We start from the raw sequence: 19,324 nt of genomic DNA on the forward strand, positions 1-19,324 counted from the left end.
AGTGGGGAACTGTGCTAGGGCTTTGAACTCACCTGCTTCCAGGCATTCCACTAAATGATCTGTGGACACAATCCCTAGAAGAAGTGAACTGACCGGGTCTGGGTGTGGATTGTCCCGCCAGGCTGGAAAGTGTTGTAACTGGGCCACAATATAATAAAGAGAAGGATTGGGAACCTCAGGGCCTCCCATATCTTTAGCCTCCTGTAGAGTTTCTAGTTCAATCCAAGGCGTGGCATCCACCAGATTAAGGAGCCAAACACCATATCAAATCTTCTAAAGATCCGTATCGGAATCCAAACAGGGACGTTGTGCAGAATATAAAGTCATTGAGGGGCCCAGATCATTCTGATGAAGTTACACCTCCCTACCACGGATCGAGGGAGTTTAGTCCAGCTAGTTGTTTTCTGTTGAAATGTTTTAATTAATGGATGTCAGTTTAGATCTGTATATTTCGATAGAGTGGGGTGAATGATAATACCCAGATATATAAAGGAGGCCACTATTTCAATCTGCGCAGCTTCAGGTGGTATGGGATGTGTAAGGGTGTCCAGTGGGAGAAGGGTGGACTTATCCCAATTTATTGAGAAGCCGGAGAAGGAGCCAAATTCACTGATTAATGTCATTAGGTGTGTCAATGAGGCAAATGTATCACCCAAAAACAGAAGGGTGTCATCACCATAGAAAAATACTTTCTCCATCTGCTCTCCTCTACAAAAACCATTTACCCGGACCCTCTCCAATGGCAGCCACCAGAGGTTCTATCACTATAGCGAATAACAGCGGGTAGAGAGGACAGCCCTGCCGTGTCCCTCTGCCTAGTGTGAATGAGATGGACAGGGCATTGTTAACCCGAATGCGGGCCGACGGGGCACGATAGAATCATTGAATCCACGAAATGAAAGTGTCCCCCAGGGTTACATTTCACAAGGACTTGCCAACGGTATCTCCATTCTACACAGCCAAACACCTTAGGAGCGTCCGGAGACAAAATCGCCATCACCCATATTATCAGAAGGGATTTGAAGGTTAAGATAAAGCCTATGACTATTGATTGCTGTAGATCTGAATGAAACCCGACTGATCCGGGTGAATAAGTGTAGAGATAACCCTAGTCAGTCTGGTCACCAGTACTTCAGTAATAATTATGAGGTCTGAGGTCAATAGCGATATGGGCCGGTAGGATTCTGCTAAGGTTGGGTCCCTCCCCGGCTTCAAAAGTACGACTATTATTGCCTCATACATGGGGAGGGAGTTCTGTTCCAATGCCACCTGGAGTATTTTAAGTAGTTCAGGTAGAAGTATTCCCCCAATTATTTGTAAATTTCCATGGGCAGCCCATCTCCACCAGGAGCCTTGGAATTGGAGTATGAAGCTCCAGCCATCTGCAAGTCTTCAGGAGTGAGTGGTGCTTTAAGCTTTTGCCTTTGATGAATAGTAAGTTGAGGAAGTGTTAAAAACTCCCGCATGGTAGAGTCATCAGAAGACACTTTGGGAGAGTAGAGCGTTTCATGAAAAGATCTAAAGCCTTGTAAGATGGAGGGGGTATCTGTGACCAATTGAGTCGAGGACAGTTTTGAAGAAGAGATATGAGAAGATGGTTACTGAGCTTTTGCAATGATTGCGAGAATATGACCCGTCTTTTCCCCCTCCTCAAGGCTTCAGAAGAAAAAATGTTTATTTTCAGCATGCTGAAGTTGGACAGTGCGCAGAAACTGTTGTGCCACAAGCACCCCCTCTCTTGGCCGGCCTCAACCTCCCACTGTCTGGAGTTAGTCTTCATTCTGGAAATGTCTTTGATACACATGCCTCTAATATATGCTTTCAAAGCATCCCAAACAATCATAGGAGATGTTGAATGTCTGTATCCAAGTAGAAAGCCTTGTAATTGTTTATGCATTAAGTCAGTGAAGAGAGTTTCCACAATGTAAATGTAGAAGACCTTTTCAGGGACAAGGATATACGCATTGGGAAATGATCAGATAGGCTAAAGAGGTCACCTGAGGTGTATATGGTAGAATCAGATTGGAACCCAATGCCAAATCTTTATGGGATAGCGAAGAGTGACATTAAATTTGAGCATCTAGTGGGTGGAGGGATTACCATAAGTCCCGGAGTCCAATTTCCTTCATATGGCGTTCCAAAGGAGTGATTTGTCTAGGGCCAAGTGGGGATAATTTTTTAAGACATCTAAGGAAGTATCCAAAACTGTGTTAATGTCCCCCATTACCAATAATGGTGTTTGTGGATGGGTGGCTATAAATTGAAACAGACATCTCACCATCTCCATATGAAATGGTGGAGGTACATACATATTTGCAAGAACACATAAATGAGAGTCCCAACTGTATAACAGAAATATATAACGACCCAACGGATCTATTTTGGATGAGATAACCATGAAAGGTACTCCTCTGACAGCCATTATACTCATGCCCCTAGAGTATTGACAGTGTGTAGTATGGAACTGAAGGGGGAACTCAGAGCGTTTCAAAAGATGAAGAGTATCCAAAGTCATGTGAGTCTCCTGAAGGCATACAATGGAAGGGTTTTGATGGCTGAGGAATGTGAAGACAGACGTTCTCTTCTTTGGGTCATGCAGGCCACGGACATTCCAAGAAAGGACAATATCCTTTTGATTACTCATAGTTATGAAGGAGGTTATGAAGACTAGGAGTGTGATTCCTCCGGGGTAGTGTTCCATGTCCCAAGGAAGTGTTTGGTGGGATATCGTCAGCACGATATATACAATTATAGGGAACACCCAGAGACGATGGATCTCCTGAGACAGCATAGCAAGTGAAAAAAATATAAAAAATACCAGCTTAGGCCAAAACATGGGCAAACCTGAGTCAACTCAAAAATACCCCGCAGGGTAGCAGAAGGGGGAAGCAAAAGGACTATATGTGACATTCCAAAGGGTGTAGCCATGAGAGTCATCTGTTACTAAAGCAAAACAGGCAATCTACTCATCCCTGAACTCCGCTTTCATACTAAGGGAGAGACAAGGAGAAATTTGAGTTGGGAACGCCGGGCAATGGATAAGTCATACTGGAGCTGGACATAAGTGCCTTTCATTCCTATCCAGCCAGGTAGCTGCTGCTGCAGGGGAGTCATAGAATTGTACAGAGCCATCTGTTATGACTCGTAGCTTCTCAGGATAAAGCATGGAGTAAGACACTTGGATCACACGTAGGCGGCATTTAACATCAGTAGATCTGGCTCGCTAACGCTGGATTTCAGCTGAGAAATCTGGAAATATAGATATTTTTGCACCTTGTATGTCCATGGCAGGTGGTTGTCTAGCAAGATGGAGGATGACATCTCTATCCATGTAATGTAAAAGTTTCAGTAGACAAGGTCTGTCAGGGGCCCCCATTGGAGGAGGACGGGGTGGGACCCGATAGGCTCTTTCCACTGAGAAAAAAGGTGTTAGGTCATCTTTGCCGAATGTATTCAGTAACCAAGTCTCAATAAATCCCACAGGATTCTTTCCCTCAGCTTTCTCAGGCAAGCCTACCAGGCGAAGGTTGCTCCTACGTAGGTGATTCTCCATGTCCTCTGATCTGGCCAGGTGCTCAGATGTTCTCATGGTGTTAGAATGTACATCTTGTTACAATGGAGGGAGTTCATCCTCCAATGTGCTCACCCTGCCTTCAATGGTGGTCGCCCTCTCTCTCATCTTGTGCATATCATGGCGGATAAATAAAATGTCCTCTTTCATGCGTTTATATTCCACAGTAAGCTCTGTGAGCGATGTGCCATGAGTGTGGACTGCTGTTATTTCTTTCAGCGATGGTTCTGGGGGTTCAGGAACCTCTGCATGGCTGTCAGAGTGGGGAATAGGAGAGCAGGTACTCACTGTGCCGGAGGACAGAGAAGGCATTGCAGAGGCCTGAGGGAGCTGCCACCCCCTCTATCACTCATCGCCATCTGCCCAACACAAGAAGTACTGCACTTCATTATTTACTTCATGATTTAGTCATGAAGAACAGCATGCCTGAGCCCCACCAGAGGTCAGAGAGTGAGGAAAAAAACAGAACTGTCTTTTATAGGAGGGACAGTGATAAGGGGATTAGAGGACGAGGGTCCCCACCCCCTCTATCACTCATCGCCATCTTCCCAACACAAGAAGTACTGCACTTCCTTATTTAGTCCATGATTTAGTCATGAAGAACAGCGGGGCTGAGCCCCACCAGAGGTCAGAGAGTGAGGATGTGATGGGAGTGACTTTTGGGGGTGGGGGGACTCCTGTATCAGCTCCCCATATTCCTCTTATATGTAAGCCACTCTGTACCTGTTAGAGGTACAGGGTGATCTGTCCTGATATTGTGCAGACATGTATAGGTGGGGTGTAGGGGTTGTTCATTTTACACTGTCAGGTGCTGCATCCCATTGTTCTACTGTATCTTGCTTGCCAGCAAACTATTATGGGATGTATGTGTTCCTGTATTGTCTACTGTCAGGTGGTGTATCCCATTGTTCTATTGTGTGTCTTGGTTTGGTGGGGGGTGTTTCCGGCAGCCCTTCCCCCGGATAAGACAGCCTGCTGAGGTGTTTCCTGTTACTGGTTGTATTTCCCCGCCCTGTGTATATATCTTGTGTTTGTGTTAAAATAAAGCAGTCTACTTCCTGTCTTATTTCATGTATGGTCAGCGGTGGTGTCTGCGGTCGGTGTTCGGACAGGGAAGTGAGAGCTTAATGGAAATACCCTAACGCAGTCGGGGTCCGGTTCCGTTACAGAGGAAACAAAACCAGAACTGTCTTTTATAGGAGGGACAGTGATGAGGGGATTATAGGACGAGGGTCCCCACCCCCTCTATCACTCATCGCCATCTTCCCAACACAAGAAGTACTGCACTTCCTTATTTAGTCCATGATTTAGTCATGAAGAACAGCGGGGCTGAGCCCCACCAGAGGTATTGTACCCCCACCGGCAAGTATTGTTTTTAATCTTTATCCCTGCTGAGAGCAAGCCGCAGGGCTCTCCTTTCAGGTGCCAGCCTCTGCCACCCCGTGTGTGTGAACCTCTCCTGTACCTACTATGCGGTAGAGGGTAGAGGGGATGGAGGAGAGCGGACATGTTCACTCCCTTCTTGTCCTGACCCAGAAGTGATGTTATGAAAGATTTCCCGACCATCAAGGCCGGCAAAGAATGTAATGCGGTGCGTTGTGCACTATATTACATCCAATGGAGTACAGGGGAGACATTGGGGGTCTTTTAGACCCTGGATGTGTCAATAAAGAGAACCTGTCATCAAAAGTCATCACATAGAGGACTTTGTCCCCTTAAGTAAAAATGTTTTTTTTAATTGTAAACATTTAAAGTTACACCCAAGTACATAACTCCTCCCCTTAAAAAATGTTGAGGTCCCCCCACCCCCACATATATGCATGCCCAAGCATAAGAGCACACGCTGGAGGGCCTACACGTGATAACATTGATTGTGATACACGTTACATATCGCCGGTCACACCAGAATGAGAGGATAATTCTAGGAGCAGACCTCCTCCGTACTCTATACTGATGACCTAGAAGGGGCTATAAATGTGTCCCCTATAGATAATACCGGGACTAAAGGTTGTCACCATTTCAGCACACACAACTTAAGGTTTGACATGTTGGATATCTATTTACTCGCTGCAACCTCGGCTTTTATATTTTTACACATAAATGGGTCATTTATTGCTTTTTGTGCCCTGAAATCAGCTTAAGTGTATTTTTTAATGAAATTTTGCATTTCCTAGACTTTGTGATAATATTTTGTGACATAAAAATTTGGAACTGCTGCTATTTTGTTCTCTAAAGTCTCTACTTTCAGAAAATTGATATTTTGGGGGTTTTGTGTCATCTTCAGGATAAAATTATTTTTAACGTGTGCAAAAAATGCAAAAAAGGGCTCTGGGAGTGAAAGGGAGAAAGGATAAGCAGGACACTCCCCTTTCCTGAGGAGCAGCCAATCGGTTCTCATTACACTGCAAGGTCTCTCCCCTCCCTGCTAGTCGCCGGGTGCGGTGCTGGAGACAGGCGGGGGAGGGGAGGAGGAGATAAACAGAACAATGTTACACATATTACACATTTAAGTTGTTATAAAGCCCCTTTTGTTTTTGAAACCCCCAACATTCCTAAAATAGCCTCAGATTTATATACATTTTCTGTTACAAAGGAATGTTTCCTTCCTCCTGAGCAGCAATGTAAGGGGCTCTATGCTCCATACTCCTGACCCCGGCACTCCATCATTGTGTTGGCTGCATAGTGTAATGATTGCCCATTGGCTGCCTGTGTAGTGTCATCATTGCCCTTTGTAGGCCATGTATGGTCAGGATGGTCCTTGTCTTGTCTATTTATTGTCAGTGCTGTTTGTTTAGAGGACCATATTACTAGAATTTATCTCCACAATGAGGGGAATGTTCCGGCCCCAGAAGTGGGGGAATGTTCTGCCCCTGAAGGGGTTCATCTGGGTTCCCACACTATATATGTGTGTATCATCATCTGCTGGAGATAAAAGACGTCACAGTGACTATGGAGGAAGAGGACGGACATGACTATGGAGGAAGAGGACGGACGTGATGGTGGAGGAAGAGGACGGACGTGACGATGGAGGAAGAGGACGGACGTGACGATGGAGGAAGAGGACGGACGTGACAATGGAGGAAGAGGACGGACGTGACTATGGAGGAAGAGGACGGACGTGACTATGGAGGAAGAGGACGGACGTGACTATGGAGGAAGAGGACGGACGTGACGATGGAGGAAGAGGACGGACGTGACTATGGAGGAAGAGGACGGACGTGACTATGGAGGGAGAGGACGGACGTGACTATGGAGGGAGAGGACGGACGTGACTATGGAGGGAGAGGACGGACGTGACTATGGAGGAAGAGGAAAGACGTGACTAAGGAGGAAGAGGACGGACATGACTATGGAGGAAGAGGACAGATGTGACTATGGAGGAAGAGGACAGACATGACTATGGAGGGAGAGGACGGACGTGACTATGGAGAAAGAGGACGGACGTGACTATGGAGAAAGAGGACGGACGTGACTATGGAGGAAGAGGACGGACATGACTATGGAGGAAGAGGACAGATGTGACTATAGAGGAAGAGGAAAGACATGATGGGGGGTTACTGGGTGTAAATAGAACATAACATCTTATTACCTCCTCTGCTGCCACTTCCACCAATGTCTCCTCTCAGCTTCTTCCTAAATTTCCTTCCTGTACCTGACATCACTTCCTGTCTGTACCTGACATCACTTCCTGTCTGTGCCTGACATCACTTCCTGTCTGTCTTCCATAGAGACTTCCTGTCTGGGTAGAAGTGAGATCCCCACCTTGTGGAGCTCAGAGGAACTGCAGCCCCGAGAAGCATCTGGTAGTGTGACCCCGGCCTTGTGCTGGGTGTGTATGGACTGTAGATCCTTATAGAGGGGTCACCTCCACTCCCACCAAGGGGGACAGAAATATATGACTGCTCGGGGGAGGGGTTTTGGCCCCTTTGATTTTGCAGTAACATTGATTGCAGATATAGTCCTGTAGAACATCTGGTATATGGATACAAAGCCCCCCAGCCCAGAGTAAAGGGTGGAGAGTGATTGAAGTAGATGCAAAGTGGAAGCGGTGGACTTGCAGAGAACACTATACTGAGCACACAATATTGTCTGTCTCCATGGATTTGCACAGGATTTGAGATGATTTCCTATAGCAGCAAATCTGATGAGATGAATGAAGTGGGTGTAAAGTGGAAGCAGTGGATGTGCAGGGAGCAGCATCTTGAGCACAAAGCACTTTATGTTGTGGATGGATTTGCACACGGTTCAGTTTCCTTCATTTATTGATAAACCCCATAAGACCAATGAAGTGGGTGTAAAGTGGAAGCAGTGGATGTGCAGAGAATATAATTTGGAGCCCCGAGCTCTTTATCTCTGAATGTCTCCACATATTTGTAGTGTATTTGTGATGATTTCTGTGCACACACAATAGGACAGCGCTGTGACACATAATGCTCTTCTAGATGACAGGGAATCCTTCCCTTTGTTACAGCAGCAGTCCGCTAGAAGGTTTTTGTAGGTTTGGAGTTGTTACACATAGCGCGGGTTTTATCCATTTATAGTGATGACATCATTGCCCAAATCTGGGGGTCACCAGCCATTTCCACCCTTTACTCCCAGCTGGGGGGCTTTGTATCCATATACCAGATGTTCTACAGGACTAAATCTGCAATCAATGTTACTGCAAAATCAAAGGGTCCAAAACCCCTCCCCCGAGGAGTCATATAGGCCGGGGTCACACTACCAGATGCTTCTCGGGGCTGCAGTTCCTCTGAGCTCCACAAGGTGGAGATCTCACTTCTACCCAGACAGGAAGTCTCTATGGAAGACAGACAGGAAGTGATGTCAGGTACAGACAGGAAGTGATCTCAGGTACAGACAGGAAGTGATGTTAGGTACAGACAGGAACAAAGGAGACATTGGTGGAAGTTGCAGCAGAAGAGGTAATAAGATGTTATGTTCTATTTACACCCAGTAACCCCCATCATGTCCGTCCTCTTCCTCCATAGTCACTTCCGTCCTCTTCCTCCATAGTCACGTCCGTCCTCTTCCTCCATGGTCACGTCCGTCCTCTTCCTCCATGGTCACGTCCGTCCTCTTCCTCCATGGTCACGTCCGTCCTCTTCCTCCATGGTCACGTCCGTCCTGTTCCTCCATGGTCACGTCCGTCCTCTTCCTCTATGGTCACGTCCGTCCTTTTCCTCCATAGTCACGTCCGTTCTCTTCCTCCATAGTCACGTCCGTCCTCTTCCTCCATACTCACGTCCGGCCTCGTCCTCCATAGTCACGTCCGTCCTCTTCCTCCATAGTCACGTCCGTCCTCTTCCTCCATAGTCACGTCCGTCCTCTTCCTCCATAGTCGCGTCTGTCCTCTTCCTCCATAGTCACGTCCGTCCTCTTCCTCCATAGTCACGTCCGTTCTCTTCTTCCATAGTCACGTCCGTCCTCTTCCTCCATAGTCATGTCTGTCCTCTTCCTCCATAGTCATGTCCGTCCTCTTCCTCCATAGTCACTGTGATGTCTTTTATCTCCAGCAGATGATGATACACACATATATAGTGTGGGAACCCAGATTAACCCCTTCCGGGGCAGAACATCCCCCACTTCTGGGGCCGGAACATTCTCCTCATTGTGGTGAGGTGGTCTTCTCATAGGAGTGAGCTGAGCTCTCCTGGGTTCGGTTCCAGTGTTGCTCAGTGAACTGGCTGAACTCAATCCTTCCTGAAGTCAATGGCAGCCAATGCACAATAGTTGGGCTAATAGACAAGGGGGTGTCAGACAATCACCCTGAGGGACATGTACAATGCAGGAATCCAGTTGGCCGGGAGCAGGGAGGTTTAAATGGTTAAAGTGAAACATTATAAATGTCCAACACCTATAACCCCTCCCCTCCCGGGCACTTCTACCCCCTCCCTGACCAGGCCGATTTTCAGCTTTCAATGCTGTCGCACTTGGAATGACAATTGCGCGGTCATGCAACACTGTACCCATATGACAATTTTATCATTTTTTTGTGACAGATAGAGCTTTCTTTTGGTGGTATTTAATCACCTCTAAGTTTTTTATTTTTTGCTAAACAAACCAAAAACCACTGAAAATTTTGAGGACAAAATGTTTTTTTTTTAGTTTTTGCTCTAAAATTTTGTAAATAAGTGATTTATCTCCTGTACTGATGTGCGCTAATGAGGCTGCAGCGATGGGCACTGAGAGGCTGCACTGATGGGCACTGATGTGGAGGCACTGGTAGGTGGCACTGATGGACATTGACAGGCGTCACTGACGGGCACTAAAAGGCAGCACTCATATATAACACTGATAGGCGGCATGGATAGGCACCACTGATGGGCGCTGATAGGCGGCACTGACTTGCACTGATATGCAGCACTGACTGGCACTGGTAGGTGACACTGAAAGGCAGCTCAGATGAGCACTGATATGTGGCATTGATGTGCACTGATGGTCACTGGCAGGTGGCACTGATGAGCACTGACAGGTGGCACTGCTGGGGCTACACTGTTCATCAGGGCACACTGATCATCAGTGCCCTGATGATCAGTGTACATGTTCCCTCTGAGGAATGCCGATTACCGGCTCTCCTCTCCTCTGTCAGCGTGACAGCCCGAGAGGAAAGAAATGCCAATAACCGGAATTTCCCTGTTTACATGCGATCAGCAAGGATTGTGTCCAATCATAGCTGATCGCTCTTTGGCTCTTCAATCATATCTTTGGCTCTTTCCATTGATCAGTGATCCGCTGTGTCCAAGGGACACAGCACACCACTGATCGCCGTGCTGCGCACTCCCGGAGCCACACACGCATGGTTAGAGTGAGAGGACGTCATATGACATCCTCCCAGAACAAGAGAACCGCCTTGCACTTGTCATTACCTTATATGGCAGACAGGAGGCAGTTAAATGACATTTTTGGGGAGTGTCCTAATCTTGGGGGGTTTCCTAATATTGGGGGTTGTCCTATTCCTGGGGGGTTGTCTTCATCCAGGGGAATATCCTAACCCTGGTGGATGTCCTAATCCTAAAGGACATCCTAATCCTGGGGTATGTCCTAATCCTGGGGGGTTTCCTACTCCTGGGGGGGTTGTCCTAATCCTGGGGGGTTTCCTACTCCTGGGAGGTGTCCTAATCCTGGAGGTGTCCTAATCCCCCCTGTGAAGGGGCATCTCTGATGTACAGAAAGTGCTGCAGCAGTGCTGACATTTACAAAGGGAAAAGTGTTTATCCATTTGTCTACCAGCACCTTCCTGGTTTACAGGAGTGCACGCCGCCCCTTGCTGCTCACGCTGTGGTTGGACACAGCATGAGTTTGTTGTCAGGCTTGCAGCCAATGATTGTGGCTGTGAAGCTGCTGATAACTGTGGCCAACCACAGCACAGAGATCAGGGTGTTAGTGATCACACAGCAAGATCTGGCTGCTTCTTCTCCCTGATCTCACTTACCATTCAGAGCTGAGATCAGGAAGAAAATCCATCCAGTCTGGGAGTACAATCAGCACACATACACTTGTTAGGCACACAGTGAACCCCTTGATTGCCTTCCTGATCACCCCCGTCACCCAGCCACAGTCATTAGTACAGTGACAGTGTACAGTATTATCACAGATCTCTGTATTAGTGTCACTAGTGACATCAGTCAGTGTCCCCCCCAGTCAGTGTCAGTTACTGCCATTCTCTGATTGGCTGCCACATTATCAGTCACACTATAAATCGCTGATCACTAGTATAGTGTTTCTCTGGACTGGTATCCTGGTCATGGTCAGAACTATACTAGTGTCCCTGATAGTATGGTGTCGCCATAAATGCAGTGTTAGCAGGATCAGCCCTGATCACTGCCACCACTTGCATTTACCCCCCCAACAAATGCAATGTCGGTATCATTTTTCAGATCACTGCCATCTCTGATACATTGTCTGCAAAACCACAGTGTCAGCAACATCTGAGCCTGATCTCTCCTACCACTAGCAGATCATTTTATTTCTAGCACACAAGCAGTCCCTGATTGCTAGCCAGGAGCTCTTTTTCCCATAGTCACCACTAAGTAACTGTAAATTTAGTGTCCAAAAAAAGGTTCCCTAGGGAGGCGTACAGGATTCCTAGCATGACAGATGGGAGTGAAGGGGAAGCCTCACTACCAGAATCCGGCTCAGATTATGAACCTGTAGAGAGCAGTGCCACCCCAGCAGGTAGGTCTGATGATGGTGAAGAGGTCCCTGCTAAGATCAGGCACACCCAACCCCATTCCCAGGTTGCTGAGGTGCTAGAAATGCAGGATTATTCTCATATGCAGCACAGTGACAGCACTAACACTGCACTACCTTTTGCTGGATTGACAAGCACCAGTGTCCTAGTGGAACTTTGTGTAGAACAGGCCGGAGGTAATATGATTTTACTTTTTTCCAGTTCCTGCCAATCAGGCAACAGAATCTATTAGGGCTGATATACTGTGTGTGATACTTCAATGGGCTTCTGGTGTAGATAGGCCGCAGCACTGATTGGGCTACAGAGACTGTGTCTCTATGTGGCAGTCTGCATTGTAAGAATCCTGGACTTTAGTAACCGGCAACAACAACTATGGAACCTGTATCACATGGTGGTGTGGTGTGGGTTAGGAACTCTCTCACCAGTCCTTCAAAGTAGTGGTGTGAAATGATGTCCTTGTTGCTGGGGGGCCCCTTTTCTGGCTGTCTTCCCATGGAGATAGCAGTGCCAATGGCAGTGGCACAATCCACCTACATGCAGGATTGACTATCCTGCCTCTCTGTACAATCAACAATCTGGAAATTCCCTTCTCCATCCTCTGATTCAGTCTGATCCAGCCTGAGGCCTCCTGGATCAGCACTCTGTTCTCACACGCACCCTGCCTCTCCTCTCCTCCCCTTTTATATGCTCCAGCCCCTTTACTCACTTAATTGGAATCTCTAGTTGTCAGCTGAACTGAATGAAGAAATCCTGCTTGCAGCATACAAGTCCCAGCGTTCTCAGCGTTGCTGTACAATTTCCTGTGTCAACTGAATTGCAAAGCACAGCCATCTTGTGGCCATTTAACAATCTGCAATTAGTAACAATGCAGTGTGTTACATAATATAAAAACCCAGTGATGATCAAATACCACCAAAGTAAAGCTTCATTTGTGTGAAAAAATGATATAAATTTCATTTGGGTTCAGTGTTGCATGACCAAGCAATTTCCAGTTAAAGTAGTGCAGTGCTGTACAGAAAAAAAATGGCCTGGTCCTGAAGGGGTAATACCTTCTGGTGGTAAAGTGATTAAACTGTGTGTTAGGTTCTTTATAGGTAGAAAGGTAAGGATGTGGAACTCCCTTCCACAGTTGGTGTGTCAGCGGGGAGTGTAGATACATTCACAAACCTTTTAGATGTGTTTCTTAGGGAACACAATGTAAAGGGATATGGAAGAGGATGGTGCCATAGACACGCAGATACACACAATGTGGCTGAACTGGAGGGACGAGTGTCTTTAGTCAACCTTACCGACTATGTAACCATTTATCATTCCTTGTCTGCAGATCTAAAACTCATCAAAACCAGTTCAGAGACAAAACAAACCCAACGGAGAAAAAGGGATTTCTGATCCGGCAGACCAAGAGAGTTCTGGGGTCTAAACACTAAACAGTCTAATCTAAACGTGTTCCCGTGGGGGGCGGTAGTTCCTAAGGTATAACTGAAGGTAAAACTTTTTTGTAGTTTTGGAGTAGAGAGGAATTAGAGCATCTGTCAGTTTTCATTGCGGTTTCTGCCCCCATTTGTCCCGGTGACCATTATAACCAAAAGTGAAAGAGAGTCCCAAAGACATCAGAACACTTAACAGAGAGTAAATCGTCCAATGGGGAAACTAGTTCTGGTGACACCGCAGAATTCCCTCACTTTGGGGGGATTTCCTCTCACTTCTTGTTTTGGCTCAGAGACAGGAAGTGAAGGGAAATCTCCCCAATGGGACACAGATGGCAAAAACACCTGACAGAGGTTATAACCCTCCCTTACTCTATCCAAAATGAAACAAGTGGCCTGTCTTTAGTTACACTTTAAATGTCCAGCAACCCTCCTATTCCCCCCTCACATCCACATCCTATTATTGTGTGACCAATACCATCCAAATCATTCTTACTTTCATTTCCCAAAGTTATCCGTCTACAAGGAGACCTGTATAGATCACATGATGGCACCAATGAGGATGGAGGAGGACCGGAGTCACATGACTGAGAAGATACTAAACCTCACCCTGGAGATCATCTACCTGCTGACCGGAGAGGTGAGGAGGATTCTGGGAGGTCACATGACATCACTCTTATCTCTATTAATAAAACAGACCTGACCGGAGAGGTGAGGAGGATTCTGGGAGGTCACATGACATCACTCTTATCTCTATTAATAAAACACAGACCTGACCGGAGAGGTGAGGAGGATTCTGGGAGGTCACATGACATCACTCTCATCTCTATTAATAAAACACAGACCTGAGTGGAGAGGTGAGGAGGATTCTGGGAGTCTAACATGATATTCCTATTGGTTCCTCAATACAGAGATTTCCTCTTCTGAAGTCAGGTGATCATATGACCATCACAGTGCCTCCATGTGACTCCCTAAACCCTGAGAGACACAACATGCAGAAGATTCTAGAAGTCACCAAGAAGATGATGGAGCTGCTGACAGGAGAGGTGAGCGGTGCCGGGAATTCTGGGACATTCTCCAGTAACAGACACGGGATGTGTCTGGTTGGTGACTGTATCATTGTGTGTGTCAGGTTCCTATAAGGTGTCAGGGTGTCACTGTCTATTTCTCCATGGAGGAGTGGGAGTATTTAGAAGGACACAAGGATCTCTACAAGGACGTCATGATGGACAATCAGCCGCCCCTCACATCACCGGGTAAGAGGAGACTTTATTGTAAAGGAGAGAGCAGTACGGAGGATCCACCTAGATCCCCCATCATCTGATAAACACATAGAAACAATGGATTCAGTCTCAGGAGATGGGAGGCAGAAGTGTGGGACCTCTACAGCTTGTCTCATGTGGACATCTAGGCCACCGCTGATTGCTGAATACCAATATTATGAGTCCTGACCCTTACACTGTATACTCTATGTTGTACATTACATCATTCTAATACTATATAGTCCTAATTGTTTTTTCCTATATGATAAGTTTTGCATTACATAGTCCTGACTTCTGCTCTCCCCCTCCCCCCACTGCTATATATACACATAATATGGATTCTCTTTTGTTCCCCCCATTTCCTACCAGCTGGACATTTTATATCGGATGATGTGATTGGAGCACAGACTTTTACATGGTGATAATAATGTGATAACATCCTCCAACTTTGGACCCTTAAACAGAAAGTGATAATGAGGGAGGAGTCAATACCCCAATGATGGTGGTCTTCAGGATCAGTCCAGTCTTCATCTTGGTTGTTCTCCCCCCATCCTCACTCTCTGACCTCTGGTGGGGCTCAGCCCCGCTGTTCTTCATGACTAAATCATCGACTAAATAAGGAAGTGCAGTACTTCTTGTGTTGGGAAGATGGCGATGAGTGATAGAGGGGGTGGGGACCCTCGTCCTATAATCCCCTCATCACTGTCCCTCCTATAAAAGACAGTTCTGGTTGTTTCCTCACTCTCTGACTAAGGTCCATGAATAAAGAAATGACCTGGTAGGAGATCAGAGGAGCCATTTCCTTGTTCCCTTGAGGGTGGAATTGTAAGCTCCTCAGAGACCAAGCTGCCTGATGTGGGTGGAGTCCTGGTTTGGGGGAACCAATCAGTTCCTGTCTAGTAATCCTCTTTGTCTTTGTATTTTAGTCCATGGCCGGGAGATGATGAAAACCTCTGAGGATTGTCTCACTTTGTCTCCAGACTGGAAAGTAGAAGATGAGGACATCACACAGTATAGTCCAGGAGAAAACCCAGCTCCCTCCAATGTCCATCCGGCACCACCCAGTGTAGATGGACCATCGGATTCCTCGTATCCTGAGGAACCTCAGACTGTGCGGGACCGGGCCGGCCTTCCAACAAAGAAGATGTTCTCCTGTCCTGAGTGCGGGAAGAGGTTCCATGCTAAATCTGGTCTTAATGTGCATCAAAGATCTCACACAGGGGAGAAACCATATTCCTGTCCTGAGTGCGGGAAATGTTTTTCAGTGAAGTCCAATCTTTACAGCCATCAGAGATCTCACACAGGGGAGAAGCCATATTCCTGTCCTGAGTGTGGGAAATGTTTTGTAAAAAAATCAGATCTTGTTACACATCAAAGATGTCACACAGGGGAAAAGCCATATTCCTGTCCTGAGTGTGGGAAATGTTTTTCAGTGAAGTCTCATCTTTATAGCCATCAGAGATTACATACGGGAGAAAAGCCATTTTCCTGTCCTGAGTGTGGAAAATGTTTTTTACATAAATCAGAGCTAGTCAGACATCAAAGGTTTCACACGGGGGAAAAGCCGTATTCCTGCTCTGAGTGCGGGAAATATTTTTCAGTGAAGTCCAATCTTTCCATACATCAGAGTTCGCACATGAGGGACAAGCCATACACCTGTCCTGAGTGCGGGAAATGTTTTTCACACAAGTCCATTCTTCACAGACATCAGAGATCTCACATGGTGGAGAAGCCCCTTTCCTGTCCTGAGTGCAGGAAATGTTTTTTACATAGATCAGATCTTCACAGACATCAGAGATCTCACACAGGGGAGAAGCCTCATTGCTGTCCTGAGTGTGGGAAATGTTTTTCAGCGAAGTCCAATCTTTACATCCATCAGAGATCTCACACAGGGGAGAAGCCATATTCATGTTCTGAGTGTGGGAAATGTTTTGTACATAATTCAGGACTTGTAAAACATCAAAAGTTTCACACGGGGAAAATGGTTGGATGATTGATTGTCACATTCATCCAACAAATTTTCTATAAATAGCCCCCTTCTCTTTCATGGTCAGGCATGGCTTCATACTAATCCCTGAGATCATACTCAGACACGGATGAGTACAGTCCACACCGAAGGATATATGTTATTAACCCAACACCATTATACCAACCATTGATTTAACATTGAAAATACTGCATTTGGCCTTTACATGGTGCTAAGTGTCATAGAAATGATCACCATCTAATAGCGAGTATGGCATTTTCCATATTAAATCAATTCAATCCATTTAAACAGCTCAGCAAATAGCCTAATAACATTAATTTCCCCATCCTATTCACACAGGAGGAATGGACATGAACTCTCACCAGGTGAATGGTTCTACACATTCTTTATGAATAGACCCCCAAATGTCAGGAGACGTTTCTATAAAGACGGGAAGTATGGAGCAGAGAAATGAAGAGACCTCCCAGCAATGTTATTACCAGGCTGCAGCTAGGGGGAGCTCTAATGTCACCCCAGCAGAGGGATCCCATCTAGCCCACATTAACCCTCTCACTGCCAGAGCTGTTTCTGCATGATTTTGCACACATGGGAAAATGCAGATTTTGGTCCTGAAGATGAGATAAACCCCCAAACATCTATTCTGTGACATCAGAGGCCCTGGAGAATAAAATGGTGGTGATTGTTAAGGTGTTCCCCGTACACAGATTCCCCTTCATATCCGCCTTTATTTCCTCCTTTCCCCCATTTTCTATGTTGGGATCTTTTCTACAATACTTTGTTATAATAATGGAACACGTTGCGTATTGTATTGTACACCAATAATAATGACTCCGCCCCCACATTCCAGACAAGGGATCTTCCTGACCAATCTGATTCCTTCCTTTACTGTTTCCTGATTTTTATGCTTCAATCTTGTTAAATGTAAAATTATAATAAAACATTTATTGAACAAAAACTATTGTGTGTGTCGGTGCAATGAGGGCAAACTTCAATATAGAACATTGCTCCTCGGTGACACCTCACACCCTTCAATAACGGGGCAGAGTGCGGGGGTCAGCAGTATATCATATACAGCCCACCATACAGAGTGCAGAGGGGGGCTGTAGTGTGCCCCCCTCCTGATCCATACCAGGCCACATGTCCACAACATGGGGGTCACCTTACCAGGAGGGATTCCCCCAGGCATAGCACCTTGGCTGGTGGCTGTGGGGATCTGTGGGTGGGGGTCATATTGGATTCTGGAAGCCCCCTTTAATAACAAGGGGCCCCCATATACCATCCCCCCATGTGAATGAGTATGGGGTATATAGTACCCGACAATAGCACCAGCCCAATGACAGCTCCCTAAACTGTCATCATCTACATAAGTGAAGGGACAGGGATGGTGGGACCTTATTGCCCAAATGTGACCAGTGACCATATTTGGTCAGTGATGTCACTGCTATCCCCGCCCCCTTCCTTACATGGCAGGGATTCCCAATGACATCACTGATTCCTGGGGGTGTGGCCGCTGTACCCATCCATGTCTTCCTCAGGCACCAGTGACAGCGGGAAGCTGTTATATATAGAAGTGGTAGAAATGTCTCTTCTATATGTGATGATCGGCTCCTGCAAAACACGGGACCGGAACAGGCAAAGTTTGGTTTGTACTGTCGTCTCATCCCTACTCTCCGACAACTAAACCCAGAGATCATCCCAAGTGGTCATTGTATTTGTCCCTTACATTGGTGACCAATGGGAGAAGGACCCCTTATATCAGTGATCAGTGTAGTGGTCCCTTACATTGGTGACCAATGGGAGAAGGACCCCCTTATATCAGTGGTCAGTGTAGTGGTCCCTTACATTGGTGACCAATGGGAGAAGGATCCCCTTATATCAGTGGTCAGTGTAGTGGTCCCTTACATTGGTGACCAATGGGAGAAGGACCCCTTATATCAGTGGTCAGTGTAGTGGTCCCATACATTGGTGACCAATGGGAGAAGGACCCCCTTATATCAGTGATCAGTGTAGCGGTCCGTTACATTGGTTACCAATGGGAAAAGGACCCCCTCATATCAGTGGTCAGTGTAGTGGTCCCTTACATTGGTGACAATGGGAGAAGGACCCCCTTATATCAGTGGTCAGTGTAGTGGTCCTTTACAAAAGACTAGAAGGTTTAAAAAGAACTAAATGTGAATGAATCACCAGGACCTGATGGCTTGCATCTGAGAGTCCTCAAGGAATGAAGCCAGGTAATTGATAGTCATTCCTCATCTTTAGGAAAGCTTAGTGACTGGAATGGTGGCAGCAGATTGGTGAAAATCTAACGTGGTTCCAGTATTCCAGAAAGGACTGAGATACATATCTGGAAGCTCCAAGCCAGTCAGCCTAACATCAATAGTTTGTAAACTATTGGAGGGATGATAAGGGACCATATCCAGGAATTTGCTGATGAACGTAGTATCATTAGTAGTACCCAGCATGGATTTATGGGAAAAGATCGTTCTTGTCAGACCAACCTATTAACAATCTATGAGGAGGTGAGCTGTGATCTGGATAAAGGAACCCCCGTGGATGTAGAAGCAACGAGGATTGTGTCACTTCCAGAGTCACTCAGATGTAAACAAGCCATTTCCAGCTTGTGAAAGCATCAGAATGAACTGATCTTGGTTTGGTCGGATGTTTTTATGGTCAGATTGGGATCTGGGGTCCAATAGACCCCAGATGTCTCAGTAAAGAGAACCTGTCTGATAGCAATAAAAGTCCTGAAAAAAATTGGGACAGTGAAAAAATAGAAAGAAACTTTAAGAAATAATTAAAAAATGAAAGCACCCCCCCCCCATGTTTGCACACAAAGGCTAACACATACGGAAGTCCACCACGCATTGTATACGGTGTTCTCACCAC

The 19,324-nt window shown here is 46.3% G+C and overlaps 1 protein-coding gene across 1 annotated transcript in view; it reads left to right on the forward strand.

Moving 5' to 3' along the window:
* Nucleotides 1-17,323, forward strand: part of LOC149461839 (uncharacterized) — a 108,145-nt gene extending 90,822 nt beyond the window's left edge. The window contains exon 6 of the mRNA XM_089677717.1: nucleotides 15,404-17,323. Coding sequence (XP_089533843.1) covers nucleotides 15,404-16,444 — 1,041 coding nt within the window. The 3' untranslated portion in view covers nucleotides 16,445-17,323. The remainder of the gene's footprint in view (nucleotides 1-15,403) is intronic.
* The last annotated feature ends 2,001 nt before the right edge of the window (nucleotides 17,324-19,324 follow it).

The sequence above is a fragment of the Staurois parvus genome, unplaced genomic scaffold, assembly GCF_062004578.1.
Source record: "Staurois parvus isolate SC_StPar_1 unplaced genomic scaffold, SC_StPar_1.0 ptg000191l, whole genome shotgun sequence".
NCBI lineage: Eukaryota > Metazoa > Chordata > Amphibia > Anura > Ranidae > Staurois > Staurois parvus.